The sequence below is a fragment of the Phaethon aethereus genome, assembly GCF_964289735.1.
Source record: "Phaethon aethereus genome assembly, chromosome: 3".
NCBI lineage: Eukaryota > Metazoa > Chordata > Aves > Phaethontiformes > Phaethontidae > Phaethon > Phaethon aethereus.
In genome coordinates, this window is record NC_138576.1 from 2,956,187 (window position 1) to 2,980,765 (window position 24,579).

Sequence of the window (24,579 nt, forward strand, 5' to 3'; positions counted from 1 at the left end):
TAGGTAAAAGCTCTGGCAAAATCAGTTTTGCAGTTTTATAGATGAGAACCAAGATTCTTCAGCTTAGACTTTGCACCACCATCTTTTAAGTTTCTATTGTATTTCCTTCTTATCTATATTTTCCCTGTGCTGCAGTGGAAGAATACGCTTGTATGAACAATTCCAGCAGGCCCATGTAACAGCATTTCTCCTTTTAGACCAGGTTATGTGTAGTCCCTATAGGATGTTTATGTCTTCAGATTTGTAATGTAGTCACATAGCAGCTTGTTTTCTATCACAGCAAAGACCAAAGCAAGCTGTAAAGTGAATGAGTTTCACCATTTCTGCTCTTAGATCCATATGTCCACACTATGAAGGATGCAGAATTTATACCAACATAATTTGATCATTCCCCATTTCAATCTTGCCCAATTTGCAGAAGACACACTGCAAACTGAGTTCTGAGACTAGATAGCTTCCCTGCAAGGATGTTAATAATACTTAGAAATTATATAGCACTCCAAAACCCTGTGCAAGCATTTAGCTAATTATGTAGTACTCCAAAGCCCTGTGCAAAACATTAGCTAATCAATTCTTACAGCACCTATCAAATTTATCAATATCATTGAATCCACAGTGCAGAGAGGTAACTGGAAACAGGATAATATGGATGTCTGGTCCCAGTCCATGCCGTTGCCCAGTGTGGTAGCTGGGGTTAGACTTCAGCACTTGCCAGTCACTGCTCCCACATTTTCCATGGCAGGATCCTTCTTCTCGTTTCACTCGCTGTGGATAAACACATGATTTCCAGAAAGAGGCCACCCACATGGGTTGCAAATGCAGATTTTACCAGCTAGACATGAGTTCAGCTCATTCCAGGGTTTTGTAAATGTTACTGGCATCGATTAGTTTGGAAAAGCCAACATCAGTAAGTGACATAGAGAAGACTGGGCCCAGCATGGCAAACTGAATTTTAATATTTAATTAATATTTAATAGCAACAGTTGAGTGTTTACCAGTGAGGTGCTCCAGTCAACTGAAGGCAGCACAAAGAAACAATTTAAAATGATATGTCATTAAGATGTGATACTGCAGAGCAAGCTGTCTTGCAGAAAAGTAGAGATATATCTACATGACACCTAGCAAATGAAGGAGAAAATAAAACATTCTTTCTTAATTGCACATTGTTGAGGCCTCATGCTACTCATTGTGTTAGTTTCCCTGGACTAAAGTTAGTTTCTCTGGACCAAGCCAGCACCTATCGCCGAATTTCTGCTCCCAGGCCTGCCAGTAACTAATCCACCAACTTGGCAAAGTCAGTTAATTTGTTTTCCAGTTAAAAATATCACAGTAATCATGTATCTAAGATGTACGAATACTCCTATCCTACAGAAGATCGAGTCTGTGCAACTAATTGCTGCAGGCCTTCTCCTGAAATAGTGCAGCTCCTTCAACTCTTAGTGCTTTTGGAAACAGCTGAATTTCAGTATTGCTGCTGATGATAGGAAATTTTGAGCAGCCAATATAATAAAGGGGTAGCCCTAGAGATTTTAAATAGGCACTCCCTGCTGGAGCACTCAGCATTGTGAGATTACTTGCCTTACAGTTCTACATCAAGGATGAATGATGATACAGAAGCACAAGCTGTCACAGGTGTCAAGATGCTCTGCAGTATTTTCAACATCGGTGATTTTGGAGGGGCCATTAGAAATACAGTAGGTTCATGTGACTTGCTGAGACATGAGACAAACTGGATATTGCAGCGGCCTGAGTACAGGCTGTAAGCTTGCTTTTAAAGTGTGTATTGAATCAAACACAGGATGATGCTATTTTTATTAAAAGCCACAAAATGCTTGAAACCAATTAATACTCTGCTGCTTTACTAATGCCACTGCTCAGAATATTAAGTGGTTTCATTTAACAAAACCAATTTTAAAGCTTTTTTCATCAAATTTATATAACCCATTCTCTAAACTTGCATGAACCATGCATTTTCAGCAAAACATATCATAGTGTCAGTGGCTTCGAGTTTGTTCCTTCAAGTATTTGGGAGTTACAAGGGAATCGTGTTTTTCTGGCACAGTTCATTCCAAATTCTTAAGGCACTTTACAAGTATTAGCTACTTCCATCTGAATATAAACAAGTAGCCAAACACCTTGAATGTGTTGTTGCCATGCTGTAATGTCAAATCATTAAATATTTTCACATACTTTGGCTCAATACAGTCATCTGGCTACAAAAAGCTGAGGCAACAATTACCATCAGTTCAGAGGGCAGTAAGTAGCAAATCAAAGTGCAGAAGTATCGCGTGCTAAATGCAATCGCTTGGGAGTAAGTGAAGAGCAACCTTCACTGGTTACACTGGTTTGGTTTATTCCTTGGCAGTCTACCATATAATCTCCCCTGTTGAGGACACCATTTCGTATCACCTAGCGTAACTGAGCTGAATTGCTGCGAGTGGAACAAACCGATTTCGCTAACGTGCAGACTTTGTGGTGTCCCAGTGACTCAGTGCATGGCCTTCAAGTTAAAAAGCGGAAACATCTGTAGGATGATACCATCTCTCTAGAAGACTAGGACATCCCTTAAAATCTTCCTGACTGCATCTGCATGCCATGGGATGCCCTCATTACCATGGAGATGGGACTGGTAGCACTGGATGAAGTGGCAGACAGTTGGATAACTAGCTGGTATGGCTCAAATGGAAAAAAAAATAGGGTTTGATTTGCTGCAATCCATTGTGGTTCCAAGACTGTGTCCAAAATCCCATCTTTACCGACAGTGATGTTTGTGCCAGTTGCTGGTCTTACACATGCAACGTTCACATGTATTGCACTGGCTATTTAATGGCCCAGTATCTGCGGTGCAAGAGTTCTAGACAGTGCCTTGGTACACACCTGCAGCCTTGGTGCCACCAGGAGGAAAGTTGCTTCTTGGCATTATGTGCTGCACAAGTCCAAATATACATGCAAATCTGCATCCAAAATAATTGCTCCTGTTCACTAATTCACTAATATATTTTCCTTAGGATAGCTGAGCATTTTAGGAGTCAGTTCTGGAGACAAAGCATCTGCAAAGCTTGAGCTGTTCATGAAGGACTTGATGCAGGTAATGCCATAGCACAAAGATACATAATTCCTCATGTCTCTGTTCACAGCTGAGGAATTTGGGGGTTTCCCACACCAGATTGTGGTTACAGTTTTGAGGACCTGTCTCAAATTCAAGCTACAGCAAAAGAGATTTAGAGCAAATCATGGGAATGAACAGTGGCAGGTCAGTGCAACCAGGTGGTGGCTTCAGGTATGAGAGGAACTTAAATTGGAAATTGCTTGCACACTAGCATCATGTGTAAGCTGTGTTCTAAATTGGCCCTGCTACTGAAGGAAAAGTGAGCTGCTTCTGTCTCAAGGTATCTCCAAGATGATCCAGCAGAATTATGGACAAGTTAGGTCCGAAGTTTTATGCTGCAGATTGATTGAGTTATCAGAAGTTAGTAGATGCACATAGAATGCAGTGTTTCAGAGAAGAGTTGATGTGACTTTAGCAGAGGAAACTCATGTCTTACACATAATGTAGTTTTTGAAGAGAGTGGGTGCATAAAAGAGAGCCTGGTGCTGTGGAATAAGAGGAAAGTTCCTCTTCTGAATGAATCACTGGTTATAGATAGGAAATAAAAGATACAAATGACTGGGCAGTTTTCACAGCGAAGGGAGATTGCCAATTACCTGTCTTGGGAGCCTGTGCAGTTCAATATACTCATAAAAGAGCTGGAAAAGGGAGACAGACGATAGTGATGTGCCAAAATCTGCTGATGGTATAGTTATTCCAGGTAAGCAAAAGTAGACATGACTACAAAAAGTTGCAGAAGAATCCGACAATATCAAAAGTCTGGGCAATAAAATAGCTGCTGAAATTCCATGTCGATAAAAGTCAAGTGCAGACACAATGATAGGGTTTAAATTATCCTGCGAAAGAGGTCTTGGCGTCATTGCAGATGGTTCTTTGAAAACGTCTGCTCAGGGCTCAGCAGAGGTCAGAAAAGCAAGTGGAATGCTAAGAATTGCTGGGAAAGAGATGGAGAATAAAAGAGAAAATGTAAGTACACCACTGAATAAATCCATGGTGATCTTGAATAGAGTGCAATTCCAGTCACCCCATCTCAGTGCAGCAGTAAAATAGAACCAGAAAAGATGCAGAAAAGGATGAGGAGGCTGACCTGAATTATGAAGTGGGGAGTCTAAGCCTGTGAAACTTGCTGAAGAAATGAATGAGCAGGATTAAGGCAAAAGTGTAAAATCAAGATCTCTATGGTGAGAGTGAATAAGGAATTATTTTTTGCAGCAGAGGATGTAATGACATGGTCAAACAAGCAGTTTAAAGCAAACATCAGGAAAAAACTTTCACAGGCTGTAAAAAATTAGGAAACTCATCAAACAAACATGCTGGAAGTACAGGTTGTTAAAAAAGTACTAGTGATGAGGTTCCCAGCGCTGGCTCCAGCATGTTCCTCCAGCACTTATCTCGATGAACCGAGCTGGCCATGTCCCCTCTGTCCTCTACAGCTGGGTGAGATTTGAGTTCTGGTTTCATTTGGCCTCACGCCAGTAGAACCTGCCAGGTTTTTTGGGCTGGGTTGTAATCAGTTAAAGGATCATTGTGATCTTCTAGTGTGATCTCTCTTCGGACAAAAGCCACAGAAGTCCCTTGAGTGAATGAATGGATTAATTCTCTTTGAATTACAGCAGAGAATTTGAGGGGAAAAAAGATCCAATAGTACCTTAAAACTTCCCTGCACTGAGTAAAAAGTCCCACGGGTTAATTACACTCTCCCTGATTTGGTCGTTCCCATTTCTGCATGCAGAAAACCCCTTTGGGCTGCAGCATGGTAACGGGAGGCCATGGTGGATGGCTCAGGAATTTTGAGACAGCGAGGACTAAAAAGTCTGCTAGAACAGGTTTATCATCAAATTATATCTGCCTCAGCATCAGGAAATCAGTCAAGAGTGGGCTGATTTACACCTGCCAGAGCCAGCACATCATGAACTTCATCATCTTTCTCAGTGATGTTTTTATCTTTGCATCGACACAGTCAGTGCGAGGAAAATATTTTCCCCTTTAAAATCAAAACATTCAAGGTAGTGTTTGGCAGAGTGTCGGAGCCTGGGGTTCTCGCTGCTTCTGACAACCGTGCTGGGTATCTTTCGCTAATGACCAAAGTGCAATATAATGAGTTGTCTTGGGCTTCTGCTTTATTCAGCATGCAGTGTTTTAATAGACTGTTAGTAATTCTGAAAGGGATAAATGATGTTTATGCCCTCTTGTGGTATGTTATTGAACAGAATAGATTTTCTAACTGACAAAATTAGGCCAATGATGGAAAAGTCCCAGGTAAAAATCTGTAATGAATACTGTTTTGCACAGCAGAAAAATATCTATCCCTCCAGCAGCATCCTCATGACTCAGTGAAGGGCGGGGGGGGAAGCCAATTTTACATGCATTTACAGCAGCAAGTAAATGACTAATGCCCGTGATGACAGAGTTTGTGCCATCTTTCTGGAGTGAAGACAATTTTAAAAGTGCTTTTCTTTGCTAGGAAGGTTAGAAAGTGAAGTACTGCTTTCTAAAGGCAGTTGTGTTGCCACCTCTTTGTGTTAGTTGTTGCAGATGTGTTGTGATACAGAATCACAGAGTCACAGAATCACTAAGGTTGGAAAGGACTTTCAAGATCATCAAGTCCAACCGTTAATCCAGCACCACCATGTCTACTAAACCATGTTCTGAAGCGCCACATCCACACATTTTTTGAACACTTCCAGAGATGGTGACTCCACCACCTCCCTGGACAGCCTGTTCCAATGCTTGACCACCCTCTCAGTGAAGAAATTTTTCCTAATATCCAATCTAAACCTCCCCTGGCACAACCTGAGGCCACTTCTTCTCGTCCTATCGCTGGTTACTTGGGAGAAAAGACCAACACCCTCGTCGCCACAACCCCCTTTAAGGTAGTTGTAGAGAGCGATAAGGTCTCCCCTCAGCCTCCTCTTCTCCAGACTAAACAACCCCAGTTCCCTCAGCCACTCCTCATAAGACTTGTGCTCCAGACCCCTCACCAGCTCCGTTGCCCTTCTCTGGACACGCTCCAGCACCTCAACGTCCTTCTTGTAGTGAGGGGCCCAAAACTGAACACAGGATTCGAGGTGCAGCCTCACCAGTGCCCAGTACAGGGGCACGATCCCTGCCCTGCTCCTGCTGGCCACACTGTTTCTGATACAGGCCAGGACGCTGTTGGCCTTCTTGGCCAACATACCTTAACATTTTTTATCTTCTTCACTCACACGTCTGACAGCTAAACAATCTGATTCCCTTGGGACAAGGCCTGTCCCAAAGACAAAAAACACTGTTTGGTGATTTTGCATGGGGAAATAAGGCCAGATTCCTGTGAAACTGGGCTTGTTACCCAGCCGTGTATTAACTAGTCAACCTGCACTGAGAATTTAGATATAAGGTTGGGAACCCAGGGACTCCCCAGTCAGATCAGTCACTGATTTTGTATCAATCCTATTACTTCATTTGTCATTGAAAACTGAATACAGCAAAATTTATCCTTCAGACAGTGGAATTACTAGAATAAATCAGACTAATGCTCTACAAAGCCCAGCAACTGATGTCAGACTGTGGTCAGTACTTAGCTGTGCTGAGACAGGATCTAGGAAACCCTGCTGCAGGAAACCTGAAGACGTTTTGGTCCCAAATAATCACCTGTTATTTAAGTGTTAACTAATGCTGTGAGGAAGCATTGTTTCCATTACATGTCATCTTTCTCTCTGCCCAGCCACCAAGTATGTAGAAGACTATTGTAAAGAGGAATTATTTTTAAGAGGACTATTGTGAAGGGAATTATTTCTTTTCCACATCCATGACAAGTACAAGCACAATAATAGCTTTAAGTGAAAGTAGTGGGCTTAACCGGGCTAGGCTTTAGGAGAAACTCTAACAGGATGGTAAATATTGGAATGGCCTCCTTGAGGAAACTGGAGGATCTCCATCGCTGAAGATCTTTCAGAAACAGTTAAACAAATATTTGGTAGGAGTAAGGCAGCTATCATTTGTTGTATCATGATGAAAGGAGTTGGACTTGACTTACCACAGGTCTCAGCAGCTCAGTTTTTATGATTATGTGTGATTATTTCCTTTTAGTTAGTTTATTTATTTTTATGATGAGAGAACACGTATTTATCTGATAATCTTAAATGCTGACTCTTTGTTCTTACGGTTGATCTTACTGTCAAGTCTGGCTGATAGCAATGCAATTCTATCTACATCTAGTACTTTACAAGTATACTTTGCAACAGTAGTCTGACACCAATTAAAGTGCTTATTAGGTCATCATGGACTTTGGTGAGCACAGGTTATGTCCCCACAGAGATGAGAACTGACACCAAAATGTTGGTGCTTACCAGTTTCCTTAGAAAAGGAAAATTCAGTAGGAAAAATGTCATGACAATTCATGTTAAAAAGAAATTCCCTCTGTCAGAAACCTTTCAGGAGTTTCAAATTTGGTTAGGGGATATCAAAAAGAAATTAAAGTCTAATTTAAAATCCCCACCCACAATCCTTCTTTTCCCACAAAGTGGTTATTGCTTCTGGTCCACGCATTGGCAAATCTTTCAGAAATGAGCCATAATTTGCCTTAAAATACCTTTCCAGTCATGATGGAACTGTTCTTTTTGAAGAATGGGTTTGCAGTGAGTCTGCGAAAAGAACCCAAATGCTCTTCTTCCTCAATGACATCAGTGGGGCTAATATTTCACCCAGAAATTCTTTTTGGCATGAGGGCATTTGGGGTGGATAGCACATTTCAGAGCTGAGGAACCTGCCAGGTGAAGTTCTTGGACACTGCAAGGCAGCTGGCCAGGCTTGATCACAGTGTGCTCTGCTGCCTTTCACATTTGTTTTCCACTTTCCTTGATGGCACCACATCCCTGCCTGGCATGGTTAATAAAGAGGAGAGAACGAATGTGTGGCCATAGCAAATTAAACAAATGAGTCATTAAAACAGGAGGGTGCACCGCCTCTTCTCACCAATGCCTACTTTGGTGCCCACAATGACTCCTAGCAAAATAACATGAGAGCAAGGATAAAGGGCTTTCAAGGATGTGCTGCAAACATGGTCCAAGCGCTGAGAGATGTCTGCGGCTCCTGCTGAGAGACAATTTAGTGTCATTCATCAGCAGAGAAGCCAGCAAACCACTAATGGCTTTCCATCGTGTTTCTTGACAGGTATTGACGGAGGCTGGTTTTGGTCCCATCACAACAGAAATCCGGGAGGCTCCGGAGTTTTATTACGCCGAAGATTACCATCAGCAGTACCTCAGTAAGAATCCCGGCGGATACTGTGGCCTCGGGGGAACAGGGCTTTCCTGCCCTGTTGGGATCAAGAAATAGCCTGTGCTTACTCCACCGCCTCCACTTTGTTTTAGGGAGTTTGAAAAAAGGTCAACAACCCCGATAAGTGTTACAGGAAGCACGCAGCATCAGTGCATAAAGATTTGGGAACCTGTTGGGGTGGCTTTCCGTAATCTGAGCAGTTTCCCATTCACCAACGTTAAAAGACAAAGTTGAGGCAGATATTGAGCCTGTTGGCAAATGCAGCTTCTTGCTCTATGCAGCTCACTGGGTTTCCTTGCAATCTTGTAATCTGGAGAGAAAAGAAACTTCTAAAAGTTTGGCTTGAAATTCTGTTAAAAGGATGAATTAGGAGGTGGTCGCGCCTGATAACTGCTTTACATACCTAATGCCTTCAAACATGTTTATTTTCTTGGGTTAATGAATTTGCTGGTGTTATGAGAGCTTTGACTTCTGAAGACATGGTTGGGCTCATCTTAACTATCACAACTCTGTAATTTGATGTCTTTGAGAATGGCAAATTTATAAGATCAATAATTCTCTCACAATTTCACTTTCACAGCAACATGTAATATCACTTATGCTGCCTATTTTCTGAAACAGTTTTACTAAGAAGAAGTAAAAATTGTAATGTGATGTTTCTTTCTGACAATTCCAAAAAGTGTATAAACACAAAAAGAAATCAATCTTGTTTCCTGCATTACAATAAATTACAAAAAAAGAAAAATGTCTGCGATGTGTTCCATGGCTCTAAGTATATATCTGGGTAGAACTAAAAAAAGTATCCAATATTATAAAAGGCTGCAGCCTGCTAATTAAACACCAGGGCTTTTAAATCTGTATTATCATGCATGACAGTACAGAGGAGTAGAATTCGTACTGGCCACACTGTAACATCATTATTCCTTTGATTAATTATTTGTACTTCAATAGCTTGTGGATCCCCCACCAAGATCAGAGCTCATTGTGGCAGGTGCTGTGTGAACATATTGTTGGGCAGTCTCTGCCCCAATGCGTGTACAGTTAAAATAGGACGACAGCCAGAAATAAGGAAATTAAATTTTCATTTCATTGATGGGGTTCTCAGAGTGGAGACTAAAAGCTACAGCCAAAGGACACAGGGGATGCAGGGGTTATCCTATACGGATATGGGATCCTATGGGTTATATATGTGCTAAGGAGTATCCTAGGACAAACAGCTTCAGTAGGAGAGGTGGGGATGGATTTGTCCCACCCATCCATCTTGCTGCTTGCAATACTTCTCAGAGCAGTAGGAGGTGTGGGCTTGAGCCTCTCATGTGTTTCCTGTTTGGAGGCTGTCTTAATCTTGAAGTTTGAAGAATGCGTGTCATTGGTGTGTCCTCCTGCAGATGTGCTTTCTTCAGGGAAGCTTGTAGGAGCCCGCCTTGATGTGTCAATTCTGGGCAACAGAGCACATAAAGCCATTTTTGAGGGCCATATGGTGGGGACCCAGAGACATAAATCCACAGCATTTCCTTTTGGATAGCTCTCCATGGCACTCCTCTCAATATCTTGGTTTGATGTTTCCTGCTCACCAGCTCAGGTTTTAGCCTCAGAAAGGCTAAAAACAGCTCCCTGAACATCTCCTGTAACAACCCAGCAGACAGATCTTGTCCAAGCTCAGAGTGACTGAAAATGTGCACCAGTCTTCGATCTTGTTAATCCACTGCTGAAGTCCTGCCTGCTTTATCCAAAGACAGGCAGTAAGCCCATGCCAGATAAATTATCTCCCCATCTTCCCTTGCTCCTCAGCTGATGCTTAGTTCATTCCAGTCTCAAAAGCCAGAGGAAACCTGTCCTTTTAGCAGATTTATACCTGGGGCAAACTTGAGGGGAGCTACCTCTGGCAGCATTGCCATGTTAGGCTCTTTCTGGAGATGCCCCAAAATATGCCCACATCACACTCAGGATTTCCAGTTGCTGTGGTAACTGATGGCCTGTCCTTCACGTGTTGTGCCACTGAGTTGTTCTAGTGCTCACTGTCAAGGAAACCAGCACTTTCATCTAATTTCCTAGGCATGAGGTGACAGAAAAGAAAAGAAGAGAGGAAAATAAAGTCTTACTTTCATCCTATGCATTTTTAACCTTTGCATAATTCAGACTTCAGTGGGATAACTCCTGATTTGCTCCAACGTACGAGGCAAGACATTTCATATGCTGAATCATTTGGGTGCTCATAAAATGTGGCTTGGTTTCCTTCTGTCCCTTCCCCTCCCTCCCCTCCTACTCCACACTATAGTTACTGTTTTGAAACTATCTGGAAAGTCTTTGGAGAAAGTACCATTCTGTCCTTAATATAGCGGGGCTCAGGTCTGAACCTGGCTGAGGTTTTTCTAATCCTGTCCTGATGGAAATAATGTGTCAGTTTAAATGGATCCATTGTTGCTGAAATTGGCCCACACCAAAATATTACGCCGCCACAGAATTAATTATGGAGTTAACTGTATGGTGGAGTTTTGGCCTTAAACCCTTGCAGTTGCTGCTGAAGATACTGAGTATCGGGGATATAATCAGTAAAGATAAAATGTTAATGATTCAACCTCATGGATTAGTGTTTTAAGCTGGATTTGGTCTTGTAAACCCCACAGGGAAGAAGGAAGTGGCTGCCTCAATACCTTTGATACTGTACTTTTGGTTTGGCACTGTTTGAGATCTACCCTACCACAGAGCTGCCTCTTTCTTCTGAAAACAGACAAGGTCTAAATGAGAGAAGAGAAAATTAATTCAGAGTTTGATAGGCTTCAGCACTTCTCAGAGTCAAAGACGAAAGCTGATGCAGGACGAGCATCTAAGGCCTTCGGAGAGAAGAACATGGTTCAAGATCCAAAGAGGGCTACAGCACCCGACTCCTGATGTCCACTATTGCAATACCCTGTGCAAGTCAGTCCAGGATACAGATAGGAGTTTCACTGCTGCCCTATCCCTATCATAGCTAAAGCAAATCCCAAGCCTCTTGGAAATCACTGAGCTTTCCCTCATCATCTTAGGAAGGCAATGTCAACAGAAACAAATGGATTGTGTGATGTCACATCCTGGTTGCCTCGGCAGAGAGACGTTGCCTTTGGTGAGAACATGGAATGAGGAAGATGTCCTGAGGTGCCTGCAGAAGCATCACTGCTCTGAATGTTGTTGAAGGGTGCTGGTCCAAGACTGGGATTGAAATGCTGCTCCTTACCCTCTTTTGTTTAACTTCTCTGATCAGAAGCATCAATGCAGGTTTTTCTTCTCAACATTTTATGTTCAGAAATGACCAGCAGAGCAGAACTGCTCACAGCCCTACAGGATATACACGTATTGGTAAATGAAACAGGCCTGGGCTTACTCCTTGTACCCGATGGCATATACGTGTGGCTTGTAGTACAGCCCGATACTGAACTCTTCCACTAATACAGTCCCTAAACAAGGATTTTATCCAGCCTGCCTGTGGGAAACGGTCTATGGCCCTACTATCCCCCAAACTGCTTGGGCATTGCTTGGCAGAGTGCAGGTTTGGGGAGGCTACAGTCATGCCAGGGGCTTTCGTAGAGATCAAGTAGCATGGATAATCATAGACGAGTGCTTTAGCTGATGTCCTGCCCCTCTAGTTGAGTAGCACAGGCAGTGACACTGCTGTACGTGAGCAATGTGTCTCATTTTGCACTCAGAGTGTGGCCTCCGGCCATCTTATGAGTCCTTTCTGGAGACTGGCAAGAAGATCACAGCGGGGAGATACGCCAAGGCTGGGGAGTTCCCGTGGCATGTGAGCATCCAGAGCAACGGGAAACATATCTGTGGGGGCACCATGATCAGCGCATTGTGGATTTTAACTGCGGCCCATTGCTTTGCAGAAGACGTGTGAGTACTCGGGGGAAGCAAGGACAGCCCGGGCACAGTGGGCTCATAACATCGCTCCTTGTAGGTGTAAGATATGTATGTTCCTGGGATCAAGTGCAACATATATGTGACTGAGCCAGAGAGAGAGCCCTGAAAACAGGAATTGTCTCCTTTGGTGAAAACAGGCCCATTTTTGATCAGAGATAGTGTTACAACAGACCTGTGTAGAAATCTGCATAATCAGGAGGTGCAGAAGGGGAATATTTTGAAGGATGGTCTGAGCAGCCTTGTATAAACGCCCATGGTGCTGTTCTGATGGCCCCAAGCATTTAGTATACATCTACACATGTTGCAGTACCTTGTAAAAAGGGATGTATTCCATTCCAGCTTATTCTAACCCCAAAATTACCTTTGCTTTCATATAGAAAACACCTTCACCTCATGGATAGTCTGATGTTAAACAGCAGTTTCTGGATAAATCAACCCCATACAATGCCCAGAGGCAGAGTCCAGCGCTCTGTGAGTCCCCTCCAAAATTCGGCAGGTGCGAGAGCAGAGACTGCTTGGTGACAAATGACCTGTGGCACCAGAACCTGGAGCAGCTGGCCAGAGGCAGCACGGTCCAGAGCAGCCAGCCCAGGGCACAGTGATCCCAAAGATCCAGCCCACTCCATCTGTTTGCTAGCAGCTGTGCTATTTATAGAGTTATAGAATAGTTTGGGTTGGAAGGGACCTTTAAAGGTCATCTACTCCAACCCCCCTGCAATAAGCAGGGATATCTTCAACTAGAGCAGGTTGAATCCCCTCCCTCAACCTGCTGGCCATGCTGCTTTGGATGCAGCCCAGGGTATGGTTGCTTTTCTGGGCTACAAGCGCACATTGCCGGGTCTTGCAAGCTTCTAATCAACCAGCACCCCTAAGTCATTCTCAGCAAGGCTGTCCTCAATCCATTCTCTGCCCAGCCTGCGTTTGTGCTTGGGATTGCCCTGACCCAGGGGCACTTGACCCTGTTGAACTTCATGACGTTCACATGGGCCTGTTCATTGAGCCTGTCCAGGTCCCTCTGGATGGCATCTCATCAGGCATGTTGACTGCACCACTCAGCTCGGTGTTGGCAAACTTGCTGAGGGTGCACTCGATCCCACTGTCTGTGTCCCCAACAAAGATGTTAAACAACACTGGTCCCAATACCGACCCCTGAGTAAGGCCACTTGTCACTGGTCTCCATCTGGACATTGAGCCATTGACCACTACCCTCTGAATGCGACCATCCAACCAATTCCTCATCCACTCAACAGTCAACCCATCAAATCCCTATTTCTCCAATTCAGAGAGCAGGATGTTGTGGGGGACCGTGTCAAAGGCCTTGAAGAATTCCTTTGGAATTCTTTTGTGTTGCTCTTCAGGTGCTCTCTTGCTGACCTGAGATCCTCTCCAGGCTCTGGGCATCTATTGCTGGCATTGGCATCAAACTGGTAGGCGTGGGATGGGTTGAGGTTCCCCTCCCTTGGCAACTTTAGTTTAAAGTCCTCTTCACCACCTTGGGAAGCCTATGACCAAAGATGCTCTTCCTCTTTCTACAGGTTGAATAACCCCAATTCTCTCAGTCTTTCTTCACAGGAGAGGCGTTCCATCCCTCTGATCATTTTGGGTTTTTTTATAACTTGGTTGGGTTCATGTTCTGCCTCTGCACCTCTCTCTCCTGAAAATTAGCTTTGCCTAGAAGTGGGGGTAGATTTCTGTGATACTTATAGGTAAACTTCCTCTGCAATTTGCTGAGCACCACCCTACCCTGCTGAGGGGCAGGAGGCACCAACCTTTATAACACAAAACCTTCATGTTTGCTTATGTATACACTGCTTCTCTTTTGTTTTTAAGGCCACCAGATCTCACTGTTGTGGTGGGGGGAATTGACCTCAACCTCCCGCTGGAAGAACATAAGCCGAACAGCTTGATCCTCCACAAAAACTTTGACAGAATGAGCATGCAAAATGACATCGCTCTGATCCTGCTCAGCTCTCCCATCGAGTTCAGCAATGAGAAAATCCCGATCTGCTTGCCCTTCATATACGACATCAATATGTGGCAACACTGCTGGATTTCTGGGTGGGGAACCACAGGTGCAGGTGAGATGCTGCCAGGAGATGTTTTTGCTAATGGAGGCTGGTTTTTATCCATGTAAAGTAGATGTTCTCTCCCACGAGCAGTTACCCATGTTAACTTCCACTCTGCACGTCCACCAGTTCTGTGTTCAGTGCAAGAAGCTGTCACCTACTGACTCGCAGAGCAAAGTCCCTGGTACTCTGAGCGTGCACGTTCAAGCTGAAGCCTTAGAGCCCACCTTCGCTCTGCAGGAACTCAACTTCTTGTTTGCCTTTTTTGGCACCCAAAGACGAGCTCCACCCTGGTGGGCAAGTTAGGCTGTGTCTGAAGTGGTCTGGAATAAGGGAAATGGAGGTGTAGGGTTGTCTTTGGCTTAATGCCAAACCAGATTGATTCAATGGTACTGGCTACCCCTCTTCTTCATTCATTTAGAATGGCAGATTGCTGTTGCTAATTGCTCTCCTTTAAGCCCTAATGAAAGTAGCTCCAATACTGATTGTGACCCAAAATGTCTATCCTGGACAAATGTCGCTAAACGGCTAATGGAAAGAGGTCATGGGGACAGAGTGGGCAGGGTGGTGCCTTGGAGCTTTAGCAGTCCTTCCTAGGATGTAGTAAGTGAATTAATCCTTGCTATTCCACCCCGTAGGGTTACTGTGTCCTCTCTGAACCTCTGCATTTTCCTTCTTAGGCTTCATTTGCCTCGTGTAACAGTAATACGCAACACAACACTGTGTTATAGTGAAACTCTCCCATTTCACCAAGGTAATGTGCTCTTAGAAACAGAAAAGCAGGGGGCTGCTGCAGAGTCAGTCTGCAGCTTGGCAGCATTTCTCTTTAGCCGGTGCCTTTGCAAAATGCATGGTGTGGCTCTGGACATCAGTCTCATGCTGCTGTGTGGGCTCAGTTGACATTGCTTCTGCTCTCCAAATTGTACCCTGTAGGAGGTCAATACACTCATCCCTGGCACACACCCCTTCTGCCTGGGAGATTTCAGAAGAAAAACAGCAGATGTTGAGTTTGGTGAGAGGAATGGGTGTGATACGGCCCATACTAAAAAGTATGAGGCGTTGTTCCTTGGTGGGGGAAAATGTGTCATTTCTCATCTCTGTCAGTATTTTGTAGGTGGACATCTCTCAACTGGCACCTCAGGTAGCACTAGCCTGTCTTGCGTTCAACTGCAGTCAATTAGACCTCACGTGGAGCCACCTCCTTGGAGATGCCTCCACTAAAGCCTTTTAATCTGTGGGTACTTCCATGGAGTGGCCCCATGTTAGCTGGGAAAGTGACTTGATACTTTTTAGATCATAGAATTGTAGAAGCGTAGAATCATAGAATGATTTGGTTTGGAAAGGACCTTTAAAGGTCACCTAGTCCAACCCCCCTGCAATGAGCAGAGACATCTTCAACCTGACCTTGAATGTTTCTTACCTTTAAGTCCCACCTTCCTTCCCAAAGGCACCAAGACCATTTAGCTCAGTAAAATATGGAAGGAGTAAGGTTCTGAAAACCTGTAGGTCTCCTCCCCAGCATCAGCATCCCCCAAGAGTCAGTTATATCCTTCAGACTCAGATTCACTTTGAGGAGAAATGTGGGTGAAATGAGTGGGTTTTCCAAGTAGCCCTGCATATTTTCAGTCTTTTTGTCACTTGCTCGTGCCCGCTGCAATTTCTGTTTTTCCATCTTATGGGAAGAAGTTATTTACATTGTGTACTGCCATCCTGAAAGCCATTTTCTGAAATATATAGCTGGTCCCCTGGATGAGGCACAGCCTCGCAGCCCCCTGTGAAAGCATGGGGATAACAAGATCATCTGGGCTGGGCAAAGTTCAGTGGACTTTCCTCTGCAAGGCTCTCACAGGACCCTATGAAGAATCCCTCAAACAGTTCCCCAGCAACATGAATGAGAAACCCAAGCAGTGAAGTGCCGCTTGTCTCAGATGATCATCAAGACCAACAGGATAAGCCATCCCTTTGGGGATCTTCCAGCTGTACCAGGGTTCATCTACAAGAATAAGTGATTTTTTTAAAATCCTACTTAGCAAGCCTCCACTGCCCAGGATTTCAGCTTTGCCTGTTAGCACCTCCCCCCTCTCTACCTACCTACCCACCTCCTAGGCTGGCATAAAGTCAAAAGCACACACTTAGCTTTGCCAACATTTGGACAACCCCTGTAAGCCCCCATGACCCCAAGACCACACAGTCGTGCCCTGAGACCCTCTTGCCCTGAGATGCTTTACAAATTCAGCTGGGAGCAGTCCCAAGGGCTACTCTCCCGCTGTGGTTCCACCCTTACAAGTCTGTGCCGTTCCGCAGGGTTTGTTAATCGTTTTTTTCTCACTTGCTGGTTAGCAGTTGGGGTGCCAGCATCCCACGTGCTGCAGAAAGCACGGATGAAGCTCATCAGCAGGGAGCAGTGCTTGGAGCGGATCCCGCAGCTAGTGGAGAACGTGCTGTGTGCTGAGCTGGAGAGAGGAGAAAGAGGCGCCTGCCAGGTAAAGTAGACAGGCTCCCGGATGGCCATGCTGCCTATGGGGGCACAGAGACATTGGAGGAGAAGCACCTTGACTTGAGGAATGAACATTGATCCTTCCTGGGGTTGCTAAAGCTTCTCTGCAGGAGGGTAGGGCAGGATGCCCAGGGGCCAAGGAACTACCTGCAAAGGCATATTGACCCAGGCAGCACGTGTGCAAGACTCTTGGGGTCGGAAAGCAGTGGTGGTGCTGGACATGAATCACCTTGTTGAGTGGATAGCCTCTCCTCACACTCTCCTCCCTGCCCTGATTCCCTCCCTTCAGCGAGAGAGACAGGAGGTCTGCAAGGGCAACTGCGAGCTGAAAGGAGGGCAAGGGAAAAGGGTGGTTCCCAACAAGTCCATTTGGATAGGACACAGTTTTGGATGGCTCTGGGCACCAGGTTTTGGACTCTTATCTCACAGCAATTTAAAAATCCAGTGTCTGCTGTGGCCAAGCTGACGGTGGGAGAGATGGGAGGAGAGGTCTCGCATCCCTGCAGAGAGGGCTCAGCACAGCATGGGCTGTGCCCTCCTGCCTGGTGTCCCCTTGGCCCTGGGCCAGGCAGCGCTACTCTATCACCAGGTTAAATACTGAAAGAGGACAAGAAAGTTCGTCCAGGAGGGTAAAAGTAATATAATTGGCAGGGAAGTTTAATCCAGGAGTGTTTAATTTGAATATTAGAAACCTTTCTCAGGTGAGGTCTTGTCTCCGATCCAGATGTACTTTGCTAACATGGCAGCTGTGTCTGTGCCAGAACTAGTCAGATCTTATTGCAGTGAGTTAGTGATATAGGATGACGGACTTTTCAAGCTAAATTAGAAAGAATTTGAGTGGTATTTAATATCAAGGACTGCTAAGGGGAGAGAGCTGACACAAACACCTAAATGTGGGAAAACCTCAATCAGAACTTGTGTCCTCAGAACATGCTCCACCCACAGCATTGCTGTCCTGATGTCAAACAAAGTCTGGAAGCCAAAAACCACCTTTTTTTCATAGCATCCACCCCCCAACCCCTCCTCCGACAGCCTGGTAAGGACTGGGCTCTCCTGCAGCCTCTGCTTCAGGACTAAGGTCTCCCTCCTCCACCGCACAAGGGTTTTCTTAGACATGTGCATATGTTTGCAGGGGGACGGATGGGCAGAGACGTGCCTGCACAGCTTCATCCTGTAGGAATCATTCATTGAGGGAACTAAAACACCCAGGACAGAGAGATATCACCCGCCCTTTAGGCAAAGGCAGCAGGTACAGGGACCGCTGACTGCAAAGCCATTGTGAGCTGGGCCCATAGCTGGGCAGTGGAGGGGAAGTTTGCTTTGCAAAATCATTTTTTGATTAGCCAGAGAACATCTGTCTCTGAAACCATTCATCTAGTGACATTCACCTCCATTAAATCCAATCAAAAATTTAAAAAAGAAAACTGCCACAGGATAACATTAACATGATTAAAGAATGCACTTCCCAGCCCAGCCTTAAGTTCTGCAGCTGAATTATGCTGGTGAAACAGCAAGAGCACTTGTACCCAGCAAAATGAATCTCCTGTATTCAGAAAGCTGATGAGGGTGCTATTTTGATCTACAATAATGTTAGAGTTGCCTGAGAAATGAACTAGAAATGTGAGCTTTCCAAACAGTTGGAAGTACAGAACAATTGCATGTGTGATAATGCGCATAACCCAGCAACTGCCCACTTTTAGTGGAAGCTTGTCTAGGCAGAAACATCTTGCAAGCTGAAATAATGAGAGCAAGACAAAACCATACCGTAGGCTAGTGGAGGTCTTCAGGAAAGAAACAGGTGATAGGACTTTTCATCAGAATTTTCTAATTTGCTGGAGGGGAAGCATTTTGCTGATGGATGGTTTTCTGGGAAGCACTGGTTGAAGTAGGGGAGGACATATTTTGGCCTTGCTAGGCTGGTTCAGAAGTCTGGTGACTTGCCCACAGTAGGCTGCCTGGCAATGAACTGGGAGGCCAGGTCCAAACCTGACGCTTGCTCTGATGCACAGACTACTGGACACCCAATTCACCTGCCCTGGGCAGGTAGCAAGGCACACTGTAGAGCTACACTTGTCTGTAAAGATTATGGGGTTTGTGTCAAATGAGAATGAGGCCTGATTTCAAAATACCTAAATCCCTTACAAAGTCAGCATTGTCAAGGAGGTAGAGCAGCCCTGGGCACCGTTTTTGTCTATGCCAACAAGCTGTCTCCTGGATGATTTCCAGACACAGCTCAAGCTTTTGCATGGGTCAGGAGCCACCCACAACAGAACCACAGAATCATAGAATAGCTTGGGTGAGAAGGGACCTTCAAAGGCCATCTAGTCCAACACCCCTGCAGTGAGCAGGGACATCTTCACCCAGAGCAGGTTGCTCAGAGCCCCATCCAACCTGACCTGGGATGTTTCCAGGGATGGGACGGGTTCACTTTGGATCCTGGCACCCCTTAGAGGCCAGGAAGGAGCAGCAGCACAGGCAAGGCAAAGATCCCTGCTCAGGGAACAAGCCCTAGAGACACTGAGCTTGCTGGTGGAGAAGTGGTCACAGCAAACTTGGAAACCATGCACTGCACAGATGCATGATCCATCTAGCCATGAAGTAGATAAAAGCCTTATGTTAACTTTTTCTGAGCTTTTCTGAGAATCAGGATACATTTGTTAACCTGCTAAGTTGGGCGAGTTGCATCTAGACCTAAGGTTCTCAGTCCCCATGATCCTGATCCGGATCCAAACGGTTACCATCCTAGGTCTTTGCACTGTGTGCCATTTGTGTGCTAGATTTTCCCTGTTGCAGCAAGCAGTTTTCTATGAGTAATTATACCCACACAGAAGTCTTCACCAAGACGTCATGTAGAAATTCTATTCTACTGACCACTGCCTTAATACCCCCATGTGGCAACAGGACATGGATAGAAAGGTTCAGACGTTTCACCAGCTGCCTTCATAGTAGTACCAGACAAGACTAATTTGTGGATCTCTGACCATATTCCAATAATAAGTCAAGGAGATTGAATAGCAGAGCTCCCGAGTATTTGTACTTAAAAAAAATCCATTCACTTAAAAGGAAAAATCTATTGTATACCAATTCCCCAGAGATTCTGCAGACAAATATATAGATCGACTGTGAAATAACACTAACAGGATCTGTAATTGCCTCATACTTCTATTTAGTCATAAACATTAGCATTAATGGATGTTCATGGGGTACAAGTGCTAAAGAACAGACACTAGAGATGGCCTATGTGTTATTTTTTTGTGTGCTACATTTCTTCCACGATCCCATGAACCACAATTAATGTCTAATTCCTTGCTTTCTTAATCATCTTTTGTTAGGCTTTGATGCAATGGTAACTTGAACTATAATTCGAGTATAAGGGCACTCACAAAGCAAATGCCTCTTCAGTGTCTTGCCCATCCAGACAAAACTCAGTAAATGGCCCAATTATAGTTCAGAGAGCCTCTGCAAAGGAGGTCTGTGGAGGTAGCGCTGCGACGTGGTGATTAGGGCAGGGGTGTTCACCTGGAAGTCACAGTCCATGTACAGTTCAGGTCAGCAGCAGGTGAAGCAGGGAGCCAGTCCCCGGTCTGACTTTCAGGGAAGGAATCCTTGTATGGCCATAAACAAGCAGTGGGATGGTTCCAGCTCAGCTTCCCTGTGTCCTACACCATCGCCGGCTGTAGGGCTGATCTGAGTCATGGGCTGAAGGTATCTACCCCCTTTTACCGATTGTAGCAGGAGGTGGTCTTGGCCATCTCTGATAAATGTCTGAAATGATGCTAGGATGCATCTAGGGTTCTACGCTTTTAGTTTCTTTAGTTCTGTGAAAAAGGCAGAGAAGGACCTCTTTCCTTCACCTGTAATATGTCAGGCCCACATATACTGTCAGCCATTTGGAAAGGGCAAACGCGCTTCACAACACCTGGGATGATCCTGCTCATGGATGCTCTCACTCCTCACAGCGACAGCGGTAGCAGTAGTTGTTGTACAACCCTGAGTGGGATTTATCCAGCCAGATTCAAATGTCTTTCCTATAGGCATCTGCATCAACTGAATCATCTGGCCATCAATAGGGAGAAAAAAAAAATTTCTGACATGTAATTCATTGAGACTATTTTAACCATCTATTTTAAAATGAGATGAATCCCTGCACAAGTGCTTATTGCTCCCCGTTAAGTAAAAGCAAGTCCAAGATGTCCAGCTCACAGGGAGACACATGGCTCCAAGGCAGGACAGTTGCCTGCATCTAAGGCTCCAGTGCTATTTTAGATATGACAGGATATCACCCTGGCTTCCCACTGCCCCCATCTCAAACCATGTCCCAGTCCCAGTGATGTGACTGCAATGGGAGCTTGACACTTGCACTGGAAACATCAAGGAGAGGTGTTCAGTCTGGACCTGAACTCACCCCTGGCACCCTCTCTTCATAGAATCACAGAATCACAGCAGGGTTTGGGTGCGAAGGGACCGTTAAAGGCCATCTAGTCCCACCCCTGCAGTGAGCAGGGACATCTTCACCCAGAGCAGGTTGCTCAGAGCCCCGTCCAGCCTGACCTGGGCTGTTTCCAGGGATGGGGCATCCACCACCTCTCTGGGCAACCTGGGCCAGGGCTTCACCACCCTCATTAGGAAAAATTTATTCCTTCTGCCTAGTCTAAATCTCCCCTTCTTTCATTTAAAAACGTTACCCCTTGTCCTATCGCTACAGGCCCTGCTAAAAAGTCCATCCCCATCTTTCTTAGAGGGGGCTTATAATATACTGGAAAGCTTCAATAAGGTCTCCCTGGAGCCTTCTCTTCTGCAGGCTGAATATCCCCAACTCTCTCAGCCTGTCCACATAGGAGAGGTGTTCCAGCCCTCTGATCCCTGCTCCAACAGGTCTATCAGATGGACAGAGAGACCAACAGATACTCTCCATCCCTATAGACTGCAATCAGATAATCATCCATCCACCACCGTTTAGCTATTTTGAACAGCCTGAGGGACTGACCATGCTTCCCTGGTTTGTGACCTTTTCCTTGCTTTTGTGATAATTTACCTATATGAGCCAATTTTCATTTGCAGATTTTTTCTTAAAAAAATCCTGTTTCTCAAGTCTTCCTTTGCAGTTTTAGAGCCACGTTAACACCAGTACAAGGATGCAATAGCTTTTGTCAGTTTTGCACTCGTTTAGCACTCTTATGCGCAGATGGTCCTGCATGGACTGCAAGATGGGGACTGGACTGCAAGATGATATTTCAGTTCAAAGTTCTTACTAACTATAAAAAATTACTTTGCTATTGTACCTTGCCTTAATATTGAAGAGAGTGATCCACACTCAATCACTGAGCTGTTGCTAACATGACGAGGTGGGGTTTCTTCCCTAAGGGACAGACTGGTTTAAGTAGGAGGGTAACCTGGGAAGCCCCCGGAACAAAGCAGTAGAAAGGTGTTTCTGCATTTGCAGTCTCTTAAATTTGCTTCTGAAGGGTGCCTTGATGTGCAGCTCATAAGAATTAAAACACTTTGCCTGTGTCCCATGGTTTTATAGGGCTTTCATCATTTGATCATTTTATGATATGGGCAGACAAGTGAACACATTCAGGCTGTGGTGACTTAATTATTTCATCTGTCAAAAACATTCCTTCCTATTGCAAGGACCTGGGATGTTGATGATGTCGCATGTCTCTTCTGCTTTTTTCCTCTGGGTTGTAGCTTTTGGTCTCTCAAACTGAAGCTGTTTGGTTTGCAGCAAGTGGGTACTTGCAATTACTTTGTGTGCCTGATGAGTGAAGCTGTGGGGAGCAAAACCTCTGGATCCAGCTGAACACAAAAACCTACTTTGTGCTTGCCCTCGCAGTGGGGGAATGGGTGTGATGACTCAGGAGCCGTTTCTCATTCAATTAGAGTGAGTCAACACGGCTTTAAGGGAAAGTCATGACTCACAGGCAGATTTAAATTCTTTGAAGGACAAGCATGTGGCAGAGGGTGATGCAGCTGATATAACACGCTGAGATTTCCAAAACTCTTTTAATGAGATTTCTCACCAAAGTCTCATGGAGAAACTGAACTGTCATGAACTAGAAGGGCTTTGGTTTGAACACGAGGCAACACGGAGGAAGGATTTGATCACAGAATCACAGAATCACAGAATCACTAAGGTTGGAAAGGACCTTCAAGATCATCAAGTCCAACCATTAATCCAGCGCCACCATGTTCCCTAAACCATGTCTTGAAGCGCCACATCCACACGTTTTTTGATGGGAGAAGGGTCTCACAAAGGGAGTTGTGTTGGCATTTGTGCAAGGAATTGTGATGTTCAAGGAGGACGAACGCTGAAACAACCAAGCTGGCCGATGCCATTCAGTGGTCAAAATTAAAACTGATTGTGCACAGGTGCATCAGGATCTCATTATTCTGAGTGACTGGAAGTTAAAACAGCAGATGCAGTTCACTGTTGATGAAGGAAAAGTAATGAATATAGGGCGAAGCAACTTCAGCTGTACACATGCAATAATAGGCTCTAAATTAGCTATTGCCATGTAAGAAGATCTTGGAGTAACTGTGGATAGTCCTTCAAAAACATCAGCACGACTCTCTGTGGACATCAAAAAGGCAATGAGAGCGTTATGAATTACTAGGAAAGGAACAACTAGCAAAGCAAATGCGTGTTATGCCAGGGCAGTAGACTTGGAAGCTTACATGTTGCGTGCGATTCTCATCCACCCCATCTGAGAAAGGAGTAGTAGTTTCAGAAAAGGAGAAGAGTAGAGTAGGAAGGTTGAACAGGGACACGGAATGGCTTCTGGCAGAAAGAGGAATAACAGAGCAGGACTCTGAGGCTTGTAAAAGAGTTGTCTGATGGGGATATGACACAGATTTCTGGAGTCATGAGCAGCAAGGAGGGGACAGTCAAGAGCTCTCCCCTTGTCACTGCTGTTCAAAACACATAAAGAAGGGGGTGTCAGATGGCCATACCAGGCAGCAGATTTAAAACAAAGAGAAGGAAGTGTTTTTTCATTCAACAGATAATTAAACTATGGAAGTCACTGACCAGGATGTTGTGGGTATTTATCCTAAGGGATAAATGGATTCAAAAAGCAATTAGATAACTTCCTGGATGAAGATCTCTCTAAGGCTATTAACCACTGTGATGTAAATACAACTCTGTAAATACTTGCCCTGCTTCTCATTCTCCTTCCCTGAGCACTTGCTACAGATGAGTGTCAGCGACAAGAGTCTGGCCCACATGGGTCTTTGGCCAGGTGCATTACAACTGCCTTTAAGTTCGTGCCACCATAGTTACTAACGGACCCAGCTTACATCTGTGTGGATGGAGTAACGCGGTCTTGTTCTCCCGTTTTCCATCAAGGGGAAGGAGGGACAGAGTAGCTGAAGGCTCTTGCCTGAGATCTCAAAGGGATCCCATGAAAGGACACCAGGTGCCCTGTGTTGCCTGGTTCATCTTCGATACCTGCATGCTAAAAATGGCCATAGCTGCCTTCCTTCCACCTTTCTCTAAAGACAGCTTGTTCACAGTGAAATGACTGAAGAAATAATCTGTTTGCAAAAGCCTTTCCTTCCTGCAGCCAGGGCAGCTCTAATGGCAGTAGTGTTACTCACATGCTGATTGTCTCCAATTTACAGAGAGCTTACCAACATGAAAATGAAACCAGCAATGACTTGCAAGGGTTGTGTATCCACCTAATGAGTATCAGATAGGTTGTTCTCCCTCCCCTAGAGCTTCTCCCACTTAAGAAGATTTATGTGGC

At 44.9% G+C, this 24,579-nt stretch overlaps 2 protein-coding genes across 2 annotated transcripts in view; both read left to right on the forward strand.

Moving 5' to 3' along the window:
• The window catches only part of MSRA (methionine sulfoxide reductase A), a gene marked incomplete at both ends in the record, with an annotated part of 305,267 nt that extends 296,842 nt beyond the window's left edge, over positions 1-8,425 (forward strand). The window contains one exon of the mRNA XM_081997076.1: positions 8,261-8,425. Within this exon, the coding sequence (XP_081853202.1) occupies positions 8,261-8,425 (165 nt within the window). The remainder of the gene's footprint in view (positions 1-8,260) is intronic.
• A 2,834-nt stretch (positions 8,426-11,259) lies between these two features.
• LOC309403734 (serine protease 55-like) overlaps positions 11,260-24,579 on the forward strand; it is a gene marked incomplete at both ends in the record, with an annotated part of 59,759 nt that continues 46,439 nt past the window's right edge. Inside the window, 5 exons of the mRNA XM_081997981.1 lie at positions 11,260-11,287; positions 11,543-11,623; positions 12,052-12,241; positions 14,099-14,346; positions 16,675-16,817. Coding sequence (XP_081854107.1) covers positions 11,260-11,287; positions 11,543-11,623; positions 12,052-12,241; positions 14,099-14,346; positions 16,675-16,817 — 690 coding nt within the window. The remainder of the gene's footprint in view (positions 11,288-11,542; positions 11,624-12,051; positions 12,242-14,098; positions 14,347-16,674; positions 16,818-24,579) is intronic.